The 23213-nt window shown below is 34.2% G+C and overlaps 1 protein-coding gene across 1 annotated transcript in view; it reads right to left on the reverse strand.

Annotated features, from left to right (window-relative positions):
• Positions 1–23213, reverse strand: part of GRXCR1 (glutaredoxin and cysteine rich domain containing 1) — a 45972-nt gene that overhangs the window by 17141 nt on the left and 5618 nt on the right. Inside the window, exon 2 of the mRNA XM_044681739.1 lies at positions 22793–23035. Within this exon, the coding sequence (XP_044537674.1) occupies positions 22793–23035 (243 nt within the window). The remainder of the gene's footprint in view (positions 1–22792; positions 23036–23213) is intronic.

A 23213-nucleotide genomic window follows, 5' to 3' on the forward strand; every position in this document is an offset into this window, starting at 1 on the left:
ACTGGCATATAATATCTTGATGTATCAATACCTTGCAGTCACATGCATAGCTGAATAGGATCAAATGAAACATCTCATTCAGTTTCTATCTCTTCTGAGCTATAGAAAGTTAACGGGAATAGAGTTGCTGCAAAATTCTAAAGTTTGTCTTAACTGTCTCAGACTTCACTTTGTTCTCTTCTCCCCTTTACTTCTGATTCATGCATCCAGCCTCCAGCCTCCCCCTGATGAAAAAGGAAGAGTCTTGATATCACTCATTTATATAGCTCATTTGCATCCCAGCCTCCTTTTGCTTTCACTCAACCCTAAACTGTTAAATTTCTTCCCCATTCAGGCACACAAGTGACCCTCACCTCCACTCTTTATCTCTATTCTCTATTAAAAGAGAAATTCATATTTGTTTATACTATCAAAGTACTATACATCTGTTGGGACTCATAAAATCAGTTTTAAGAATTGGAAGGTGACTTCAGAGGTCATCCAATCGAAGCTATACATTACCCAGAATTCCTTCTGCAACATTATCCACAAGCCTTTTCTTGAAGATATTTCCTAGGAGAAAGGTCCCTATTTTATTGAGAAAGTTAATTCCACTTTTATCATCTCTATTGGAAGGAAGGATTTCTGTTTTTTTTCTTATGTTGAACCAAAATCTGTAACTTCTTCATATTTCTCGTAGTTTACAGAACAAGTTTTCCCTCTTCCACAACATAGCCCTTCAAATACTCAAAGAACTGTCATGCTCTCACTCTCTTTCAGCCTTCAACTAATCCCATATGGCAATTGAATTACTTTTGTTCTCATTGTTCAGACAAAAGAATTTACAACAATAGGCTAGAAGTTGCAGAGAGGCAAATTTAAGCTTTCTAACAGGTATGAAAAGTTTGATGGGTTTTCTCAAGAGTTGGTGGGTTTCCCAACCCTAGAAAGAAATCAAGATTGTAAACTCTGTCCAAATCTAGATCAACAGGTGTTTTCTTCTATCTCTGACAAGAAAGGTTTGGACAGTACACTGTGTCATTAAAAGGATTCTCTTCATTATCAAGATGATATTACCCCCAAATCAAAATTTAACAAGATATTCCAGGCATGCAAAGATACAGGGAAGCCAAGGAAACCTTTTGTCAAGTCACTATAGACCTCATTGAATTGGTAGGGACCCAATCATCTAGCAATCAATTGATATTGGTCCCTGAAGGAATTGGCTGAGGTCTTACTACAAGAGCCCACCTGCTACTATTTTCTTTGAAATTGGCAATAATGATGACAACAGAATCAAATGCAATAAGGCATATGTGGTCTTTAAGATAGCAAACTGTGACCAGTATTGTTTTAGATACTAAAGTGAAAAATCTTCATACTTATCAAAGACAGTATCACTGCTCTGAAGCAAAGGCCAGGTCCTAAATGATTAATTGTCCTAAATGATTAGGATGACATAATATGACTTATGAAGCTGTGTGAGGCTGAAGGCTACATTTCTGAGTTGTCTTTCACTTGATTGTATAAGCCACAATCACTGACTTGCAATTTAAAACTACTACTTATAAGAAAATAAATGGGTTAATATAATACTAATACTATCATAGAAGTATACAACAATCTCTAAAAAGTATTTCAAAGGCTATCATGTCCAAATTTGCCTAAACACATAGTTCTATAATATCCCTTTCACTTGAATCTCTCCTGTCCTTCTAGTTCATCATTCTCCTCCATTCCTCTGACTCATACCTTCATTGCACCTTGGATATTCATAGGAATGGACTTCCTTCATGATCCCAAATTTTAAATTTTCTTGTCTGATCATGACCTCCTTTTTTCCATCCTTGTGTCTGCCTTAGTCTTCCTTAATTTATTCTTCATCTTCATCATGGTTTCTAGTCCCTTCACCCTTCTCTTGTTTTCTTTAGTCAATCATCACTGCTCTGGGCATATTTTTCTTCCTTTAGAGTCTTAATCCTACACTTGTACCACTACCACTCACAATGAATGAAATTTTAGTCCTAGGATATTTTCACTATCCTTCTCTATTCCTTTTCCCTTCTGCCAAAAACTACATACAATCATAAAGGGCATATAACCAGACCCACTAGGAGTAGGCCAACTACAAATTCTTAATATCTAATCTCAACAAGTCCCTCTAAGATACATGGCAATCCTTCTACTATTTCCTGATTGATCCTATCATATTCCCCACATAGGCTGTTCCAAACCATCTCATCTCTCCTTGAATCCTGTATATTATTCCCTCTCCATTGCATTTCATCAAACTTCAATATTTTTGTTACTGAGAAAATTAGGGCCATCCATCATGAGTGACATCTTCTCCCTAAATCACAACTTCAAAAGTCTCTACATATTAACTTGTACTTGTTTTTTGTTATAGTGTCTGAGAAAGAGGTATTTCTTCATCCTTGAAAAAACTGACTGCTCTACTAGTCTACCTGATCTCCCCCTTTTCCACTCTCTTGCAGGAGCTTGTCTCTTTAATATTCCATTCCTCCCCGATCTTTAATCTCCCTGTATCTCATAGTTCCTTCCTTCATTCCAAAAAAATACCCAGATCTCTCCTATGCTTTAAGGAAAAAAAACCTTTTTGCTTGAACTTGGTTTCCCCTGAATTTATTATCTTTGATTTTGAATTCCTTTTGAACACCTCAAAAACATTGTTGCCAACATTTTCTCAAATATTACTCATTTCTCAGTCTCTTCTTTGACACATAGCTTCACATCCATCCACTGAAACTGCTCACTCCAAAGTTAAAGATGATTTCTTAATTTCTACATACAAAATCCTTTTCTCAGTCCTTAGTCTACTCGATCACTTTATAGCTTTTGACACCGTAAACAGTTTTTATTCCTGAATACATCTTGTCACAGATTCCGTAAAAATGCTATCTCTTTTACGCCTGCTAACTGCTCCTAACCTACTGCTTTTCTCAGTCTCCCTTCGGTGTCATTAGGGACCTCCTAAAGGTAGGTATCTTGATTTCCAAATGGTTTTGGACTGAATCCTTTTCTCTTCTATATTTACACACTTGTTCCTTTGGCCTTCTCATTAGCTCCCAGGGTGTCCATAGTTTTCTCTACAAAAGTGATTCTCCATAAACTCCAGTCTTACATTGCCAACAACATCTTAGTCATTTCCCACCTTAATTTCTCAGCATCTTAAATTCAATATATTGAAAACAAAATTTATGATGATCCTTCTTTAGTTATCTTCTCCTTCAAAATTTTCTATTCTTGAGGTAAACATTCACTGTATGACCTTTACCTCTCTCTCACCCAATGGATGGAGTCACCAATTCTTTTTGCTTCTACCTCTATAGAATCTCCCCTCACACTGGCAATGTTTTATTTTAGACCTTCCTAACCATGAGACACCTAGGTGGCATAATGGATAGAGGGAGGGCCTGAAGTAAGGAAGACCTGAGTTCAAACCTGGCTTCAGACACTTGGAAGCTGTGTGGACTAACCCAAATTACTTAACTTCTATATGCCTCAGTTTCTTCAACTGTAAAATGGGAAAATAATAGCACCTACCTTTTATAGTTGTGAGAGGATAAAATGAGATAATATTTGCAAAGTACTTAGCATAGTACCTGGTACATAGTAGGTGCTATGTAAATGCTAGATTGTATTCATATTCATTTCTCTCCACAGTCTAATTTCTCCCCCTCTCCCATCCAATCTACCTAAAGATGCCTGAGATAATCTTTCTAAGGTACAGATTTGATGTCACTCTCCTGTTCAATAGCAATAATTATTAAATTATTGCTTTAGCATTTATAATGTTCCTTCATTACAATATCCACAATAATTAGTCATCTCAAACACTTATTTTCATTTTACAAATGAGAAAACTGAGACTTTGAATGGTTAAGTACTTGCCCATGGTAACATACTAAGTTTATGGGGCAGGACGTAAAATTCTGTCTTCTTACTCCAGGTATGATGTCCTAACCTCTAAATTTAAGACCCCTCACAATCTGGCTCCAAACTATTTTCCAGCCTCATTTCACAGAACTCTCCATGTATTATTCCTTTTAGCCAAATTACATTATTTGGTGATCCCCAAACTAATATTCCTTTTGCAGTCTTCAAGGTACCACATAGTTGGTTCCAACACCTAACATGTTCTTCCTCTTCATATATGTTTCTCAGACTTCTTATCCTAATTCTCAGCTCCCCTGGAAAACATCTACTATAAAAATCTTTCTCCAGTCCCTAAAATTTGCTAAGGCTTTATTTTTATTCAAGATAATAGGGGCTGACTTTGACCCAGCCATACCACTGCTGGGTTTATACCCCCAAAGAGATCATAGGGAAAAAGACTTGTACAAAAATATTTATAGCTGCACTGTTTGTGGTGGCAAAAATTAGAAAATGAGAAAAATGCCCTTCAATTGGGGAATGGCTGAACAAATTGTGGTATCTGTTGGTGATGGAATATTATTGTGCTCAAAGGAATAATGAAGTGGAGGAATTCCATGTGAGGTGAAATGAACTCCAGGAATTGATGTAGAGTGAAAGGAGCAGAACCAGGAGAACATTATACACAGAGACTGATACACTGTGGTACAATTGAATGTAATGGACTCCTCTGCTAGCAGCAATGCAATAATTCAGGACAATTGTGAGGGACTTATGAGAAAGAACGCTGTCCACATTCAGAGGAAGAACTGTGGGAGTAGAAACACCAGAAGAAAAACAACTGCTTGATCAAATGGTTCAATGGGCACATGATTGGGGATGTAGACTCTAAATGATCACCCTAGTGTAATTATCAATAATATGGAAATAGGTCTTGATCAATGACATATGTAAAGCACAGTAGAATTGTGCAGCATCTATGGGGGGTTAGAGGGGTCAAAGTGGAGAGAAAGAACATTAATCATGTAACCATGGCAAAATATTATAAAATAATTAATTAAATGAATTTTTTCAATTCTAAAAAATTAAAAGAGATTCAAAAGAAAAAAAATAATGGGGGCTGATACCTCTGAGTTGGGTAACAAATGACATCAGACTGGGCTGTAATCTAGGCACTTGTACATATATCCTAGACCAGAAATGTTTATGGAGCTGGAACCCCTGAGTATCAAATCATCAGACTGAGTCCTGGTTCTATGCTCCCTCCAATGAACAGTCATCAGGGGAAGTTTCATTAGTTCCGTCCTATGTAGAACTATTCAGGGACACCCATCTCTCCTCAAACTCAGCCCAAGGGAGGGGGTAGAAGAACCTTGATTTTTTCTCTATAAAGATCTTATTCCCAACTATTCCTGGGAAAGGTGGCTCCACTCCCAAAAGCAGCAGCAGCTCCACTTTCACTAATGGGAGCCACTTCTCTCTGCTAACCATAATAAAAGCTTTGCCTGAGATGAACAATATTTGAGTGACAAATTCTTTTGAAATGAGGCTAAACCCTGAACTCAACAAAGATACCATCTATTTACTAGTCTGAGCAAAATCTGTCTCCTCCTAGAAGAACATAAACTTTCAGAGCAGGTTTTCTTGGTTTTTATTTTCTTTCCCCAGTACCTAGCAGTACCTGATATAGCAGGAACAGAACAAAGGCCTGTGAAATTGAATTAATAAACTATCTTAAAGAATTTATTCTACCCTTTGAGCTTGAAGGTACCTGTCAGATAATACATGTCTTCCTATGTCTTCATCCTCTCTAAATCTAGGTTCTCTCCCCAAATCTAGCCTAGGTAGAAAACACTGGGGGACAAGGTCATTTGCACGAATTTTCACAAGGTTCTGATACATAGAATATATCCACTCATCTTCATGCAAATAGAATTTGTCTTCCTCTAAGGAGTCTAACAGAGAGCAATGGATGAAACTCTGCAAGTTACCCTAAAGCTATTTCCTTTGGTATGGCTCAAACCACGGGACCTTAAGGACTGAGTATGTAATTTTTCTTATAGGCTATTATGGGATCAGTCTGGTCCTCTCCTACATAAGATGAGAAATGTTTCTGTTTGTCTCAGGATAGAACGTTTATTGCTAGAAGGGAACCCTGTAATCTTCTAGTTCTTTTCTCCCTCCCATTTTATAGATGAGGAAACCAAGTCTCAGAGAGCTGAGGCCACAGGGACAGAAAGCAATCAAATCAAGTGTTAGCATAGATCAACTTATTCCAAAACCAGGGCTCTTGCCACTATATTAGCAGGATTATTATTATTAGCATTATTCCTATTATTATTTTATACCAAAGGTGATAATTCCCAAGAAGATTAAAATGTAATTGGAAAGTGTTTAACTAGATGAATAAAAACACACTGTGACATAGATAAGGTTAGGCTGTGGTTTTCTAAGTCAATATGTAGCCCTAGAAGCTTTTATTTGATTTTGATACCACTGCTGAAACAACCATTCTTTTGATAATTCATGCTATGCAGAAAACCTGTCCTGGAACCTTTCTCTTAGTATTCAAATCCAAATGAAAATAAAATTAAAACAAATCATTTGGGCATGTATGCATCACTATTATTTTACACTTAAATATCATCAACCAGAGGTAAATGTAAGGGGGAAAATTATTTGTTTTAATTTTACTTTCTAGGATGTAACCCAGGTAAATCCGAAGAAGAAGAAAAAATGTAACCATAAATTGATTCATGACTCTCAAAATGGGACAAGAAATGGCATGAAAACCAGTATGTGTTGGTTGGTCATTCCAAACATTTCAAAATGAGGATCCCCTAAGTCAGAATGGGTTTGGAGTCTGTGAAAAGAGCTATCCTTCAGTCTACCCCATTCTAAGTCTAACAATACCAGTTACCCACCCCCTACTCATACTAGAAAAAAAGCCCTCTTAGGCATTGATATGTAGGTAATAATTTCCCAGAAACAATAGAGCTCTTATGGTAAAGCTATGCTAGTCTCTATCATTAAACAAGTTATTTCCTTTATTCTATCTATTATGCGCAAATTTTGAATTTCACCTTACCTTCCTCACCTATAAATGCAAATAACTACTATTGCCCATGCTTTAATGCTTAACATTTAATATTCTCATTATTTTTAATTCTTGACTTCAAAATAATTAGGATCACAGATATAGAACTAGAAGCAATCTTAAATATGTAACCCAATCAAGTATAATTATCAATAATGACTTCACAAATCACACATTCTACTTTAAATTAAAAAAAACATTTTTTGGATTCTTCAGACTTCAGTGTAACTTATGGGCTGGTGTTACATTACTTCAATAGGAGCCCTCTGGTGGCTAAAATAATAAGGTACTTCTACATTCCTATATCCTACAATAATTTCCATACTAACCAAAGATTCTCTTTTGTAAGTTTCTGATTTCAAATTCCAGTAAGATTATATCCTCATTAAAGTTTATATTAACTTTCACCTAGACATAGAATTATAGATTAACTTTTTAAATAGCTTTCCCTAGATTTAGAAACCTGATCCAAAGGACTTCCCATTATAAAATAGGAAAAATTCGATCATATACAAATACATTTAACCCACAATCTAACACACTGAAAGAGACTTATCCATTTGCATTTAAATTGGAAGTCAAGGAAATTGGTTCCTTTCACCTTAGTCCATCAATTTAGTGCGCCCTAATATGGAATTTTTTTTTTATTTTCCAACTGACTAGATTCATGGCCTGTGTTAACTTATTGTCAAATAGTTGAGATGGGTGTATTTCTTTTAATATCTAAAACCCAAGCTATCTATGGCTTAATGATTAAAATCACATTCATTAAACTTATAAAAAGTAAGGTAACTTGCGTAGAATCTGAAGTCTGGATCATTAGTCAAAGGGGTAACTCCTTTAGATCTATCAAAAGATTCTCAGTTGACCTAATGAAGTCCAGAGGAGACAACAATAGTTAAACATGAGAGTAAAAAAGATCTGAATGGAACTTCCAGAAGAGAAAAGCAAATATGATGGAGTAGAGGAAGCACTCAGCTAAGATGTCCCAACATTCCCTTCTAATCAATTTTAAAACAAAGCCTCAAATCAAATTTTGGAGTGGTAGAGCCAACAAAAGGTCAGGTGGAGACATTATTCTTCCCCAAGACAAATTAAAAATTCATAAAGGCATTTTATTTTAAAAATTGCATATAATAACAATTTCCACAAAAGTTTTTTGAAGTTGTATGATCAAAATTGTCTCCCTTCCTTCCTTCCCTCTCCCTTTTAAGAGCTAGTAAGCAATTTGATTTGGGTTAATCATGTATTATTTAATCATGTGTTATAATGGAAAACATATTTCCATATTATTCATTTTTATAAGAAAATATTCCTATAAAAGCAAAACACCAAAATAAAAATCCACATAAAGTGAAAAATTGTATTTTAATCTGCATTCCAATTCCAACAGTTCTTTCTCTGAAGATTTATAGCATTTTTGGTCATAAGCCACTCAGAATTGTCCTGGATCATTGTATTACTGAAAATAGCTAAGTTTTTCAGAGTTCCACAATATTGCTGTTACTGTGTATAGTGTTCTCCCGGTTCTGCTTATTTCACTCTGCATTGGTTCAGGTAGTTCTTTCCACAACTTTCTGAAATCATCCTGTCCATCATTTCTTAAAGTACAACAGTATTCCATCACCATCATAAAATTTTTGTTCAGCCATTCCCCAATTGATGGACATACTCTCGATTTCTAATTCTTTGCCACCACAAGAAGGTACCTCAAATGTTTTTATAAAAGTAGATTTTTTTCATCTTTTTTATCTTTTGGGATATAGACCTGGTAGTGATATTATTTAACCAAAGGGTATGTATTGTTTTATAGCCCTTTGGGCATAGTTCCTAATGGATCTCCAGAATAACTGAATCAGTTCACAACTTAGAAGTTTGGGAAAAGAGCTCTGTAACATAAGGATGGAGGTTGGTCTAGAGTCCACTTGGATGAAATACCTGTGTGATAGGGTTAGGTGGTAGAAAAAAAAGCAGCAATAGCAGCTGCTCATGACCTTTTCCAAAATTAAAACTTGCAGAAATATTATAACCAAATTTTAAAGCTCTCATCTCAGAGAAAAAAAACACTTCAAGCAGTCAGAAAGGCAGCATTTAAGTTTCATAGTGCCACAATCAGAATCAAACAAGATTTAGAATCTGTCACCTTAAAGGAACAAATGGATTAGAATATATTTCAGAAGGCAAAAGTGTTGGGATTACAACCAAGAATAATCTACACGGGAAAAGTGAGCTTATTTGATGAAATAGAAAACTTTCAAGCATTCCTGACTGGGATAGAGGAACAGAGTTTAATAAAAATTTTGACTTTCAAATACAAATCTCAAGAGAAGGATAAGAAGGTAAACATGAAGGAGAAATCAAAAAGGACTCAATATATTTAAACCATTTAAAATTCTTTATAGGAAGATGAAATATGTAACTTTTAAGAACATTATTAATATTATGGCAGTTAGGATTCTAAATATAAAGAGTATGGGAATGAATAGATTATGTTGGAATGATGTAAAAAATGCATAGGCAAAAAAGAGGGATGCTCTAGGAGAAGAGGGAAGGGAGAAGAAGAATAGGGGAAATTATCTCACTTAAAAGAGGAGCAAAAGAAAGAGTTTTACAATGAAATGAAAAATGATGGAGAAGCAGTCAGTGCCTGAAACTCATGTCTAAATTGTTTCAAAAAGAGAATATAGATATATAAACAAATTAATATTTGTGTTTATGTGTGCATATATATATATATATATGCATACACATATATACACATATATAGTCAATTGGTAATAAAACTCTAATTCTATAGAGAAGTAGGAAATGAAGGTGATAAAAGAAAGAGGATAGTGATAAAAATAAAAGGAAGATTTATTAAAAGGCAGTGGTCAGAACTAAAACAGACTTTAAAGGAGGGAGATTTTAAAAAAAAGATAAATAGAAGAAAATAGGACAGGAGGAAATACACAGTTAATGATCATAACTATGAATGGGAATGGGAAGAACTCAACCATAAAATAGAAACATAGCAATAGATTAGAAAGAGGAAAACAATAATATACTTTTTATAATAAACATACTTGAGACAGAGAAACATGTACAGAATTAAAATAAGGACTTGTAGCAGGATCTATTATGCTTCAGCTGATGTAAAAAATCCAAAAATCATGATTTTAGACAAAGCAAAAGCAAAAACTAGAATAAAAGTGGATAAGCATGAAAATTTCACTTTCCTAAAACGCACTATAGACAATGAAGCAACATCAATACTAAACATATATGCACCAACTGGTATAGTATCCAAATTTTTAAAGGCAAAATTAAGTGAATTCTAGGAGAAAATAGTGAAACTAGATTAGAACCTTCAAATTTCCACTCTCAGTGCTAGACAAATCAAGACAAAATAAATGAGAAAAAGTTACAAGATTAATATAATCTAAGAAAAGTTAGATATGATAGAACTTTGGAGAAAAATGAATGAAAATATAAAGTAGTATACCTTCCTGTCAGCCATGCATAGCACCTTCAAAAAAATTGTCCATGTAATAGTGCATAAAGGACTCACAAATTCAGAAAACAAGTAATATTAAATGCATCCTTTTTGGATACTAATGCAATAAAAATTACATTTATTAAAGGTCCAGAATAGCATTGATTAAAAATTAATTGGAAACTAATCCTCTAATCCTAAAGAACAAATGCAGCAAAGAAGAAATCATAGAAGCAATCAGTAATTTCATTAAATAATGACAAAAATGAAACAAAATTCCAAAATTTGTGAGATCCGATTTAAGCAGTAACTTTAGAAGTTTTTTCCAATTATATGCCAGTAAAAATGACAGTCATTTAACTGATAGTTAAGTGCCTAGATTAACAGAAGATGAAATAGAATACTTAAATACCTCTATCCTAGGAAAAGAAATTGAACAAACCATAAATATAAGTTAACCTGAACCCATTGAATCTGTTTTTGTCCAATTCGGTAAGAGCTAAGATATTTTTAAAAAACTTCTTAGTCAATATCTAGGATTTAATTACTATTTGGAACTTTCATCAGGAAGGAATTCTGAATTTAAGTCCCTTGAGAGCAAAGATTTTTTGTCTTTGTATCCCCAGTTTTGAGCATAATATCCAGTACATAGTAGGCACTTAGTAAATGTTTGTTGAATGACAGATGAAATGTATATTGACTCCTCCTCTATAACCAATTATCTTAAAGAGCTTACATCTGAAGCTGGTATGTTTTGGAGATAAAAGCAGGGAAAATACTTTAATAGTTTTTATTTGGATAGGGATAGAGACTAGATCTGTGATCTCATCAATAAAGGAAATATCCAAATGAGGAAACTTCATCTGGCATTGTGAGATAGTACATGCAACTTAAATAGTCACCAAGATTGACTTGCTCAGGCCTATATGTGCTGGAGAAAGGATTTACACATTTTGAGGAGGATATTAGTACTAATAATGGTAATTATTATTATACTCTTTTTGTTAAAATGATGTAATGATTTTAATTTAATAAAATATGATCAAGATAAAAAACACATGCAGAAGATGCCAATTAACTTACTATTATTAAACACTGTTTAAATATAATGATTTTACCAATAGCTATTAAGTCCTCAGAAAAGTTATGTAGAAGATAACAGGCAAGATTCCTTCCTTTGTTCTTACATATTACTACTGCTGTTGATAATGGTAATACAACTAATGTAGTGCCTTAAGATATATAAAGTATTTCCCACACAACCATCCAAGTTGGTAAGGCAGCAGAAATTAGAACATTTGGGGACAACTAATGAAAGCTAAAATTTAAGGAAGGATAAGAAAACAATGATTAAAAGGACTGACTGTTGATCAACTTATATTTACTCTCATTAGGACAAATTTTAGAAGAGGATACTTAGATTATAAACATAGGATTGAAACAAGAAAGGTGTACCAGTCTCCAGAAATGCACTTGTACAATGAGAACACTAGTATTCTTTATCAAGGGCAAACTCATATTTGAATGATAAAATGTGATATAATAACTCTCTCTGTGATATGGGAAGGAGGTCAGTTAGGTCATAGAAATGCCTTCATATTGGAACACTTATTCAGAAATGGGAAGGATATACCATATACTATTTGTTAGAACTCTACATTGAAAATGACTAACAAATACTTTTTAGATGAAGAAATTAAAGCTATATATAGGTACATGAAAAGGTGCTTGAAATCACTGCTGATTAAGGAAATGTGAGACATTCTGAGGTATCATCTCAGACCCATCAGATTGTCTAAAATGTCAAATGTTGGATGGGATGTGGAAAAGTGGGGACACTGATACAGTGCTGGTGGAACTGTGAACTGATCCAACCATTTTGGAAAGCAATTTGGAATTATGGCCAGAGAACTATAAAGCTGCATATATCCTTATTATTGTTATGTTTATTTCCCAAGAAGATCAAGAGAAAAGGAAGAGAACCTACATGTTACAAAATATTTATAGTAGTTTTCTTTGTGGTGGCAAAGAACTGGAAATTGAGGGGATTTCCATCATTTGGGAAATGGAAAAACAAATTGTGGTTTATGATTGAGATGGAATGCTATTGCACCATAAGAAATGATGAGCAGATGCATTTTAAACTTGGAAAGAACTATATGAGATAATGAAGAATGAAATGAGTAGGACTGAGAGAAGATTATATACAGCTACAGATTTAATATTTGAAGGATAACTTGTGAATGTTCACGTCTAGAAAATGAAAATGGAAATCAGGGAAACAATCTACATATTTTGAAAGATGATGCCTTTTATGGTGTGGCAAGGGTCAAAAAGGGGTGGAATTTTAAAAATATAATAAAGAGAAAATAAAGAAAACGTGATCAGAAAAATTCAAAACCATCTATTTTCTTTTTCAAAAAAATAAATGTCTATTAAGATTTGAAACAAATACTCTGGGGTTTCATCAATCAGCTCAAGTATTCCCTCAAGTAAGATACAGACCTCAGTGTTATAGATTAAATACATTTTCTTCATCATGCTTCTCTGAACACATTATTGGGTTCAAATCTAAGTAAATAGCTTATTCCTTCAAATATTTCTTCAAATATAGTTAAAATTCTTTGAGAAAGAAATTCAAGAGCTGTTTCATGATGAACAATTCAGCCCTGAAGCCTACATAGGCAAGAATATATGAAAAATATTCTGGGCTGATAATCAGACCGATTAAGACCAAAACATGCCAACATACTCTGGAGAAGCCCTGCAGTCAACCAAAGATTTCCATCAGTAACCCAGAATAGTAAAATATCACTGAATTATTCAAACAAGTTAGCCTACAGTTTGACTTTGAGAGAAGTTGAATGGTTGCTGTTTTTTCAAGATCTTATGAAAAATCTCAGGACACAGACTGAAAGAATGGTCTGCAAAAGGGTGTCCTATCTTCTTTTACTGGGGCAAGATATAAAACTGAAAATCTGAAGTTTAGTAAGTATACTACATATCTGACTTCTTAAACTATTTCATCAGCATCATCTACAAGTAAAGCCAATCTTACATAGTAACAGGATACAGTGCAAATTGCATAGTATAATTTGAAGGAGACTGGGAGCTTATAATTAAAATTTTAGTTTTGCAATGAACCTATCTAATGCTGGAATCCTCTTTACAACATCCTTGAAAAAACAATCATCTAGTCTATGCTTGAGTACTTGTAATGATGTGGGATTTATTATTGTTGGTGGTGGTGCAATGGATAGAGCATTGAGTCTCCAAACCAGTCACTTAACCTCTTTCTGCCTCAGTTTCCTCAATTATAAATGGGGATAACAATAGCACCTACATGGCGGGGTTGTCAAATTAAGTATAAGACATAGTGCCTGGCATGTATTGTGTTTAATTAAAGCTTATTTCCCACATTGAACTGAACTGTCTCCATTAACTTAGTGCATCAAAGGTCTATCTGTATCTCACTCATTCAATGCATGTACAATTTGATTTACTGATGACTAACTATGGGTTTTAAACATTTATCTTTAAATTCCATCTTCTTGGTTTCAACTCAGTGCATCCAATCTATCAAGATTTATTTCAATTCTTACTCCTATCTAACACAATTTCTCTTTCTCCCCACTTTGTGTTATGCACAAATTTAACTAGCATGCTGTATGTGTCCTCATTTAAATCCATTTAAAAAACTGGATAGTGTAGGACCATGGACAGAGACCAGCAATAAAAGACTATAGACTTTCTTCCAATTTGGCAACAGTTCATTAGTCAGATCTTTCAGATATCCTGGGGGAAGAGTCAGGAGTTCTAACAGACTTGTAGAGAACTTGTAATAGATCCTTTCATGTTTTCTCTTCTCCCAAATTAAACAATTCCAGTTCCTTCTTTTGTTCCTCATGTGACATGAATTTATATCATATTTTGCTTCCCTTATTTATTAACCAGCATCCAGGATGACAGAGATAACTAAAATCATCAGATAATTCAAAACCTTATTTTTAGCCCTGAGATTAAAACTCTCCCCACATACACATTAAACCTTCTAATAAAGAGTGAGAAAAGTCAGGTTACAAGTATTTCAGGACCATGATAACTGATTTAAAATGACAAGTTCTGGGGCAGCTGGGTAGCTCAGTGGAGTGAGAGTCAGGCCTAGAGACAGGAGGTCCTAGGTTCAAACCCAGCCTCAGCTACTTCCCAGCTGTGTGACCCTGGGCAAGTCACTTGACCCCCATTGCCCACCCTTACCAATCTTCCACCTATGAGACAATACACTGAAGTACAAGGGTTTAAAAAAAATGACAAGTTCTATGATTTGCAAAAATAGTGCTATATTCTAAGTTCCAAAGTGAACATATTTGAACTTCAATTGTTATTTTCTCCTCCTTGAATACCTCATCAGAATTTTAGCAGACAAATACCAGAACCAAAGAGGCAATGTGGTAAAGTGGAAATTGCACTAGCTCTTGACCTGGATTCAAATTATGCCTTTTTATGCTTATTGCCTGAATTGCCTTAAACAGTCACTTAACATATCTAAAGCTTTGTTTCCTTATTTGCAAAATGGAGTTCGGCAAATGACCTCTGAAGTCATATATAGCTCTAATTCATACCTCTGATCATATGACCATAAAAGGGAAAGAGGAAAAATATGAAGAAAGGGGAAAAGAAGACATGCTCATCCACAAACTCAATAGGCATAATTTAGCTTTCAGTTTTTTTTATCTACCCCAAAACCTTGGGACTCATTCTTGGGAACTTTCATCATTATAATACTTATTACTCAGTTCTCCAGCCTTCTCAGCTCCCATGACATTTCCATTCTACCAAGTAGTCACACCTTCAACTTCACTCATCCTTAACTTTTGTTTTTCTGTGATCCTGAACTCATAAATTCTCTTCTCTTGTTATAACCTTCAATCCTCCATTCTCTCATTATATAATCATTCCTCCTAGTTCCCCTCTCCAAGAAAAGTATTATCATTTGTAATTGCAAGAGAGCATAGCGGGGCAGCAAGGTAGCTCAATGGATTGAGAGCCAGGCCTAGAGACAGGAGGTCCTAGGTTCAAATCTGACCTCAGACACTTCCCAGCTATGTGACCCTGGGCAAGTCACTTGACCCCCATTGCCTTACCACTCTTCTGCCTTGGAGCAGTCAATCAATACATAGTGGACTCCAAGATGGAAGGAAAGGGTTTAAAAAAAGAGAGCATAGGATGACCACAGTTCTGTGATCAAGAAGAATATTAGTACTTGCAGCTAGAGGGGAGTAGGACCCCATCCTGGGTAAAAAACGGGGTATAGACCAGGAGAGCATTAACCATAGCTCTACCCAGATAATACCACCCCCTTTAAGCACCTGCAACTTCCAAACCTCCTGAGCTAGTTCTGAAAATATCAGCAAATAAATAAATAAATAAATTTGGTGCAACATCTCCTCAAACCCAATCAAGTTTGATAATATTAAATAATATTAAATAATAACAAAAATTTATAGTAAAGACATAGGCTGGGGAAATAAGCATATGACAACAACAACAAAAAGAACCTGACTACAAAAATTTACTATGGTAACAGAGAAGGTCAAGAAAGTTTTAGAAGATAATATTCTGAAAATAGCAACACACAAAGCCTCAAAGAAAAATGTTAATTGGATTCAAGACCATTAAGAGTTCTTGGAAAAGTTAAAGAGATAAGAGCGGTTGAGGGAAAATTGAGAAAAGAAATTAAAATGATATAAAAAATTATGAAAAGAAAATTAACAAGTAGTTTTAAAAAGGTACAAAAATTAATGAAGTAACTTTCATCAGAAAAAATAAAATTAGCTTAATGGTAAAATGGGCACAAAAACTGATGAAAAAAAATTCTAAATGCAGAATTGGTCAAATGGAAAAACATTTACAAAGGCTCACTGAAGAAAATAATTTGTTAAAAATTAGAATTGGGACATTTGAAAACTAATGACTCTATGATACTGCAGAAAACAATAAAACAAAGTCAAATGAATTAAAAGTAGAAGAAAATGTGATATATATCATTGGAAAAAACAACTAACTTTGAAAATAGATTGAAGAGAGATAATTTGAGAGTTATTGGACTACCTGAAAGCCTTGATGGAAAAAATAGTTTAGATTATATTTTAAGAATTTATTAAGAAAAATAGCTTGACATAGATCTAAATGACAAAATAAAAATTAAGTGAATTCATTGATCATGACCTGAAAGAAATCCCAAAATGAAAACTCCAGAAACATTATAGGCAAATTCTAGCACTCCCAAGTTAATGATAAAATACTTTAAACAGCCAGAAATAAACAAGCCAAATATCATGGAGCCACAGTCAGAGTCACACAAGATTTATGGCTTTCAAGCTAAAAAAGAAAAAGTCTTGGAATATGATAGTCCAGAGGACAAAATGATAGGATTATAACAAAGAATTACCTACCCAGCAAAACTGATGACAATCCCTCAGAGTGGAAAATGGATATTTAATGAAATAGAGGATTTTCAAGCATTTCTTATGAAAAGACCAGAGCTAAAAATTTTACATAGACACAAAACTCAAGAGAAGCATAAAAAGGTAACAAGGAAAGTGTAATTATAAGGGACTCAATAATTAAATTCCTATATGGGGGAATAATAAATGTACCTCCTAAGGACTTTATCATATTAGGATAGTTCAAAGGAGTTTACCTATACACAGAGGTGATGGGTATGAATGAATTATGTTGGGAAAAGGGATGTCATGGAAGAAGAGGGAACTTTTTCTCACACAAAAGGGAACAAAAAGAAATGTTTTTACAATAGAGGAGGAAATGAGAGAAAAGGTTCCAGGGGATGCTTAAACCTAATCCTTATCATAATTGATTCAAAGAGGAAAGAATACATATATACACACTAAGAAATCTGTTACCCAAGAGAGAAATAGGAGAAGGGGATAAAAGATATGGAGGAAGGAGGATAATGAGAGAGGATAGATTAAAGTAGGCAATGGATGGAAGCAGGACATGTTTGAGGAGGAAAAGGAGAGGCAGGGAGAGAGAGAAAGAAGAGGAAAGAGGAGCATGGGAAGAGAAGAGTATTAGGAGTGAGGAGGGAGAGAAAGAGAGAAGTATAAACAAAGAAAAAGGTATAGAGGAAAATGCACAGTTATTGATTATAATTGCAAATGTAAAGTGGGATGATCTAACCAATAAAATAGAAGTAAATAGCAAAATGGATTGGAATCTAGTAATATGTTGTATACTAGAGAAACACTTGGGACTGAAGTGCTGGAGGAAAATCTCGTATGCTTCAGCTGAAGAGAAGATGATAGAGGTCACAATCATCTCCTCAAAATTACTGTATTAAATTGCCTAAAATTCCCATAGAGATTAATGAAATTAATAAATGTCTTCTTCAAAAAGGATCATGGGCTTGTAAGCCATCCTTCCACTAATATGAATAAATTCTATCTGTAAGAATAATATGCAGTGATCAACTGTGAACTATTATGAGCAATGCAAGGATCCAAGACAACTCCAATGGAGCATTAACACAAAAGGCTATCCACAACCACAGAAGGAACTGATGGAGTGTGAATGCAGATAGAAGCAAACAATTCTTCCATCATGGATTTTTCTCTAGTATAAAAGATATGTATCTTCTTTGACCACATGGCAAATATGAAATATATATTTCATGATATCTCCATGGTTGGTGGGCAGTGGGAGATAACATGGATTGCAAAATGTCAGAAGATTATTAAAATTATATCAACATGTAATCTGGAAAAATATAAAAGAAAAAATCATTAGTATGAATAAATGTTTTTCTTTCCTCCTAACACTCAAATGAGATTAGCTGCATTGAGACTAAGAAAGTTTTTACTAGAGGAGAAGAGAAGTAGATAATTTGTGAGACTGAAAAACTGGCCTAAGCAGAAGGTTAAGGTCAACACAATAATAAAACATTCCTGGAGAGAAAGACAATAGGAGATAGTAGAAAAGAATAGAAAGGGAAGTAAGAGAAAAGAAAAACAAACTTTCTCAAATTTCAAAATTCTTACTCCACTAACCATAAGCCCCAGAAAGGGGAAGACAGGAGAAAGGAATTCTTTTCTTTTCCTCTCTTTTGGTCATTTTCTTTGCTCCCAGATTGTAGAACTGAATCTACCATTTTAATAATGAAGTTCAAGTACATTATTGGCTAAACAGGCTTTTCTGGAAGCTGAAACTTTCTATTATTAAAAAATATTTTCTGTATGAGAATTTTATGCAGGAATCCTAAACAAATTATTCATATTCAAAATTTTGGAAAACAATCCCCATTGATAAATTGGGGATCACCTGTGAAATGTCAGTTGATTTTCCTTTTACTCTGTGTGCTACAATATAAATATGAACTGCCTTCCTTGAACTATGTTGTTAACAAAGAGTTCCAAAAGTCCTAGAATTATTTTAAGCTTTAAAACTGTAGTAAGATATATAGGACACCACATACTGACAAGGACAAAACATTCATTTTTGCATATGTTACATACAGTGCTTTCTGAACTCCTCACCACCTCCCACTCAGCAGACACCTATCTTATCAAGGGGATTGTTTCCATAACTTCACTGTTACTAATGCCATTAGTCTGCTTCTGCCTTTGGTTTCTGGCTTTGCCCAAGATCAATAGCATAGAATTTCTCTCTTATTCAGGCTTTATCCTCTGGTGTGCTTCTTTAGTACCACCCACCCAAGCAACCACAGTAATGACAGATAAACTGTCAAAAAGGCAGAATAACAGGTAAACATAGAAGTCACTGTGTCTCTCTCTTGGTTTCTCTTCCTTCCTTCTCTCCTTTTCTCGCTTTAGAAATTTTCTAAACATTTTCTCGCTTTAGAAATTTTGATACAAACATAAGAGATTCCAGCTGCTCTTTTTGGTATCTGTCAATATCAACTTCTTTTCTTCCCTAAAAATTATTTTCCACTACATGCCAGAGCCCAGTAGAGGGCATCCTTCCATTTCAGATGTACAAATCTTTCAAGAAAACGTTCTTTACTCAGTTTTTATATTAGATATGAAATAAAAATAAAGCCTTGGATAGGAGAAAAATAACCCTTTTAATCTTACTGAGTCAACTTATTCCTTTGAAATGTAGGGACCATTCCCCAACGGATGTGTTCAAACACTGTCAACAGGCAGTTCTTCAAAGGAATACATCCAAGCTATTAATAATCAAGAAAATAAGTTTTCCCAAATTATTAACAAATTAATTGTAAATTAAAGAAAGTTTAACATTTCTCCTCTCATTTACCAGACTGGCAAAGTTGACAAAAAAAAGAAAAAAGAAAGTAGCAAACATTGAAGGTGCTGTCGAGAAATAGATACATTAAGACATTGTTGAGTGGACAGCTAGGTGGCTCCATGGAGAGCAAGCATGGAGACAGGAAGTACTGGGTTCAAATTGGGCCTCAGAGACTTCCTAGATGTGTGATCCTGGGCTAGTCACTTAAGTCCCATTGCCTAGCCTTTAGTGCTTCTCTGCTTTGGAAGCAATACACAAATATTGACTCTAAGATGGAAGGTAAAGGTTTTAAAGAAATTAAGACATTGTTGACAGAATTGTAGATTAATCCACTCATTCTAGAAAAGAATTTGGAATTATGACCAAAAGTCACTAAAGTGTGTTTATCTTTCAACCCAGTGATACTTCTACTGTACCAATACCCAAAAGAAATCAAAGAAAGAGGGAAAAGAATCCAAGTATTCAAAAATAATTGTAGCATTTTATTTTGTAATGCCAAGGAAAATGGAAACTAAGGGTGGAACATCCAATAATCAGGGAACAGCTTAACAATTAGTGGTATATGAGAGTAATAGAATAATATTGTTTCATGAAAAATGGTAAAAAGGATTGGCTCAAAGAAACCTGTGAAGAACTGTATGGAATGATGCAGAGTAAAATGAACAGAACCAGAAGAACAATTAATTCAGGAACTTCATGGTAAAGATAAAGAGCTTCGAAAGAATTGACAACTCTGACAAAAGCAAAAGCCCCAAGATGAAGTATGCTGTGAAAGGAGTGGCATGGATTCAAGATGCTACAGAGCTTATATATTCAAAATGGAAAATGAGACATATCTTTTTGGATATTGACAATGTGGGAATTAGATTTATTTCACTATATATTTGTGTTATAAGGGGTTTAATTTTACATTGCTGTAGTATGAGGTTTAGCAACTAAATAATTAATTATGAAAATGAAATATAATTAAAAAATAAATATAACCCTCCTATTCAAACTTAATAATATGTGCAAAGGCAATGATCACAGGCAAAAAGCAATAAAGACATCAATCTGGCTTTTGCTGTGTGATCTAGAGCATTCTCCTGTCACCCCTTAAATTGAAATGTAAAAACCAGTAATGAAATTATTCCCTGCTGGCTTAGAAAAGTGCATGAAAAAAAGAAGAAAAAAAGATTCTTACAATTTAAGCAGGAAGCTAAGGAATTGCAAAAGTCAAGGAGAAATTTGTCCTGAAATGCTAAAGGTGGCAGATTTTTCAAGGTTATTGAGAATATCCCCTATCCTTCCCCAAACTCCCTCCAAAATAAGATTGCCCTATTCTCCCTGATATTCTACAGTTTGAGACTTTAATTTGTCTTAGAGTAACCTCACTTGTTAAAATGTAAATAGCCTGAAAAAGATTAGACTTTAAACTCTATCAATCATTTACATGTTAGTGTAAATGTAGATACTTTCCTGTAAACAGATATTGATAAGAGAGAGGAGAGAGAACATGAAGATACAGCAGTAGGCACGTGAGAAGATAAAAGAGTACAGGAATAAGAGTCTGGGTCATCTCAGGACAAAGTTTATCTACTCTACCCAGTTTTCCCTGGGGCTGGCCCTCCCTAGGAAGACAATATCATTTCCTGGGTGATACATGCTATGCTTGAACATTTCCTTTCCTAGATTTCCAGAAGCAGCAAATTCTCCTATGGAAAGCTATGATTCCAGATAAGATGAAAAAAGCATATATTTCTATTCTGTAACTCTGTGCACCCCTTTGGACTTTGAATTTGACATATTCATGAAAAGTTAAAACATAAAGCCAGTTGTTAAACAAGTCTAAAAAATCAAATATCCAGCCTTAAGTTAACCACCTTTGTAAAATTATTTTATGAATTTTTTTGTAAAAAAATTATTTTGGTTAAAAAAAAACTTACAAATTCTATCTTTCTTCACCCTACTTAATAACCTCCTTGTTCTCCAGATATGTTTCAGTAATGTCTGGCTCTTCCTGGCTCCAAAGGAGGTTTTCTTGGCAAAGATATAGGAGTAGCTGGCCATTTTCTTCTACAGTTTATTTTAGAGATGAAAAAACTGAGGCAAACAGGGTTAAAGTAACTTGCTCTGGATCACACAGCTTATAAGTGTCTGAGGCCAAATTTTAACTCAGGAAGATGTTTTCCTGACTTGGAGGCCTGGCACTCACTTGGCCACTGCATCATCTACCTACCTAAACTACTCCTTACCCAAAGATTTTTGTTTGTTTGCTAACCACTCATTTTTCTTATAGATAATTTAAGTATAAACAAAAATTTATATAAAGATTATTAAATAAGATAATCAGACATAAAATTATTTGTAATTACTTGCTATTCCAAATAAAAAGGATCATAAATGTGTCTCCTAAAGAGAATCTTAAAGATGTTCTATTATTTTTATGTATTTCAGACAAGAATGACAAAGTATTTATAGATTTTCAAGGAAAAAATTAATATAAAAATTTTTTAAATAACATAATTTTATTGACTTTTGTCCTTTTCTGGTCTTTTTCCATTTTTGTTCTTAACATATTTTTGCCATCGTGCATATTAGCACAATCCAAAAATCTTGGTACAGACATTTTATACTGATAGAATCATTTTATTATGTTCATCAGATAGGGTCCAGAACATCAGGTGATGAGCCATAAAAAAAAAAGCATATGTCTTTTAAATAATTTATCTTTTTGCTTACACAGAAAACATTATCTTTTTGCCTCCACCCTGGTTTTAATACAGTTCTGAAAACATCCTAATATGGAGTCATATTAGTTGCCAATCTTGTACTTTAAGTAATACCTTTCAAAAGGAAATTTCATGCTGGCTTTATCTTACTCTTGAATTTCCCAGAGGATGAATACCTTACAAACTCATTGATATGGAGCAGAACAGAATCCTTCATTCTCTGTTTTAAGTTCCAAAGGGAAAAAAACCTCATAGTTTGTGTTGTCCATTCACCTTTCAAAAGATTGTATAATTCTGCATATCTTGTATAACATTTCTAAAAGAGCTCAATTTCCCTAATAGAGCACTTACCCCAAGATAATGGCCATCTATAAACACGACAGGCAGAGAAGGTGCTTCAGACACCCTTCTACATCTCTCATCAAGCTCTTTTCCATATTCACCATTCAGAGCAATGTTTTTCTCCTCAAATTTGACTCGATGATTCTGGAAGATTTTCCTAACAAGTTCACATCTTTCAAAAGTCGTCCTTACTACACGAAGGCAGGTTGTATAAATCACTATCCGATCAAATTCTAGATCTGTTGATGGTTGCTAGAAAGACAAAATAATTGTAAATTTTTGTGTTAATTGAGGAAAGGCAATCTGTATTTAATGTATTTGTTTTTTTAATTTTTTTATTTTAATAATACATTTCCACATAAGTTTTCCAAAATTATATATGATCCATATTGTCTCCTTCCCTTCCTCCCTACCCCACATCGGGAAGATG

Source organism: Gracilinanus agilis, chromosome 6 (genome assembly GCF_016433145.1).
Source record: "Gracilinanus agilis isolate LMUSP501 chromosome 6, AgileGrace, whole genome shotgun sequence".
NCBI classification, from domain to species: domain Eukaryota; kingdom Metazoa; phylum Chordata; class Mammalia; order Didelphimorphia; family Didelphidae; genus Gracilinanus; species Gracilinanus agilis.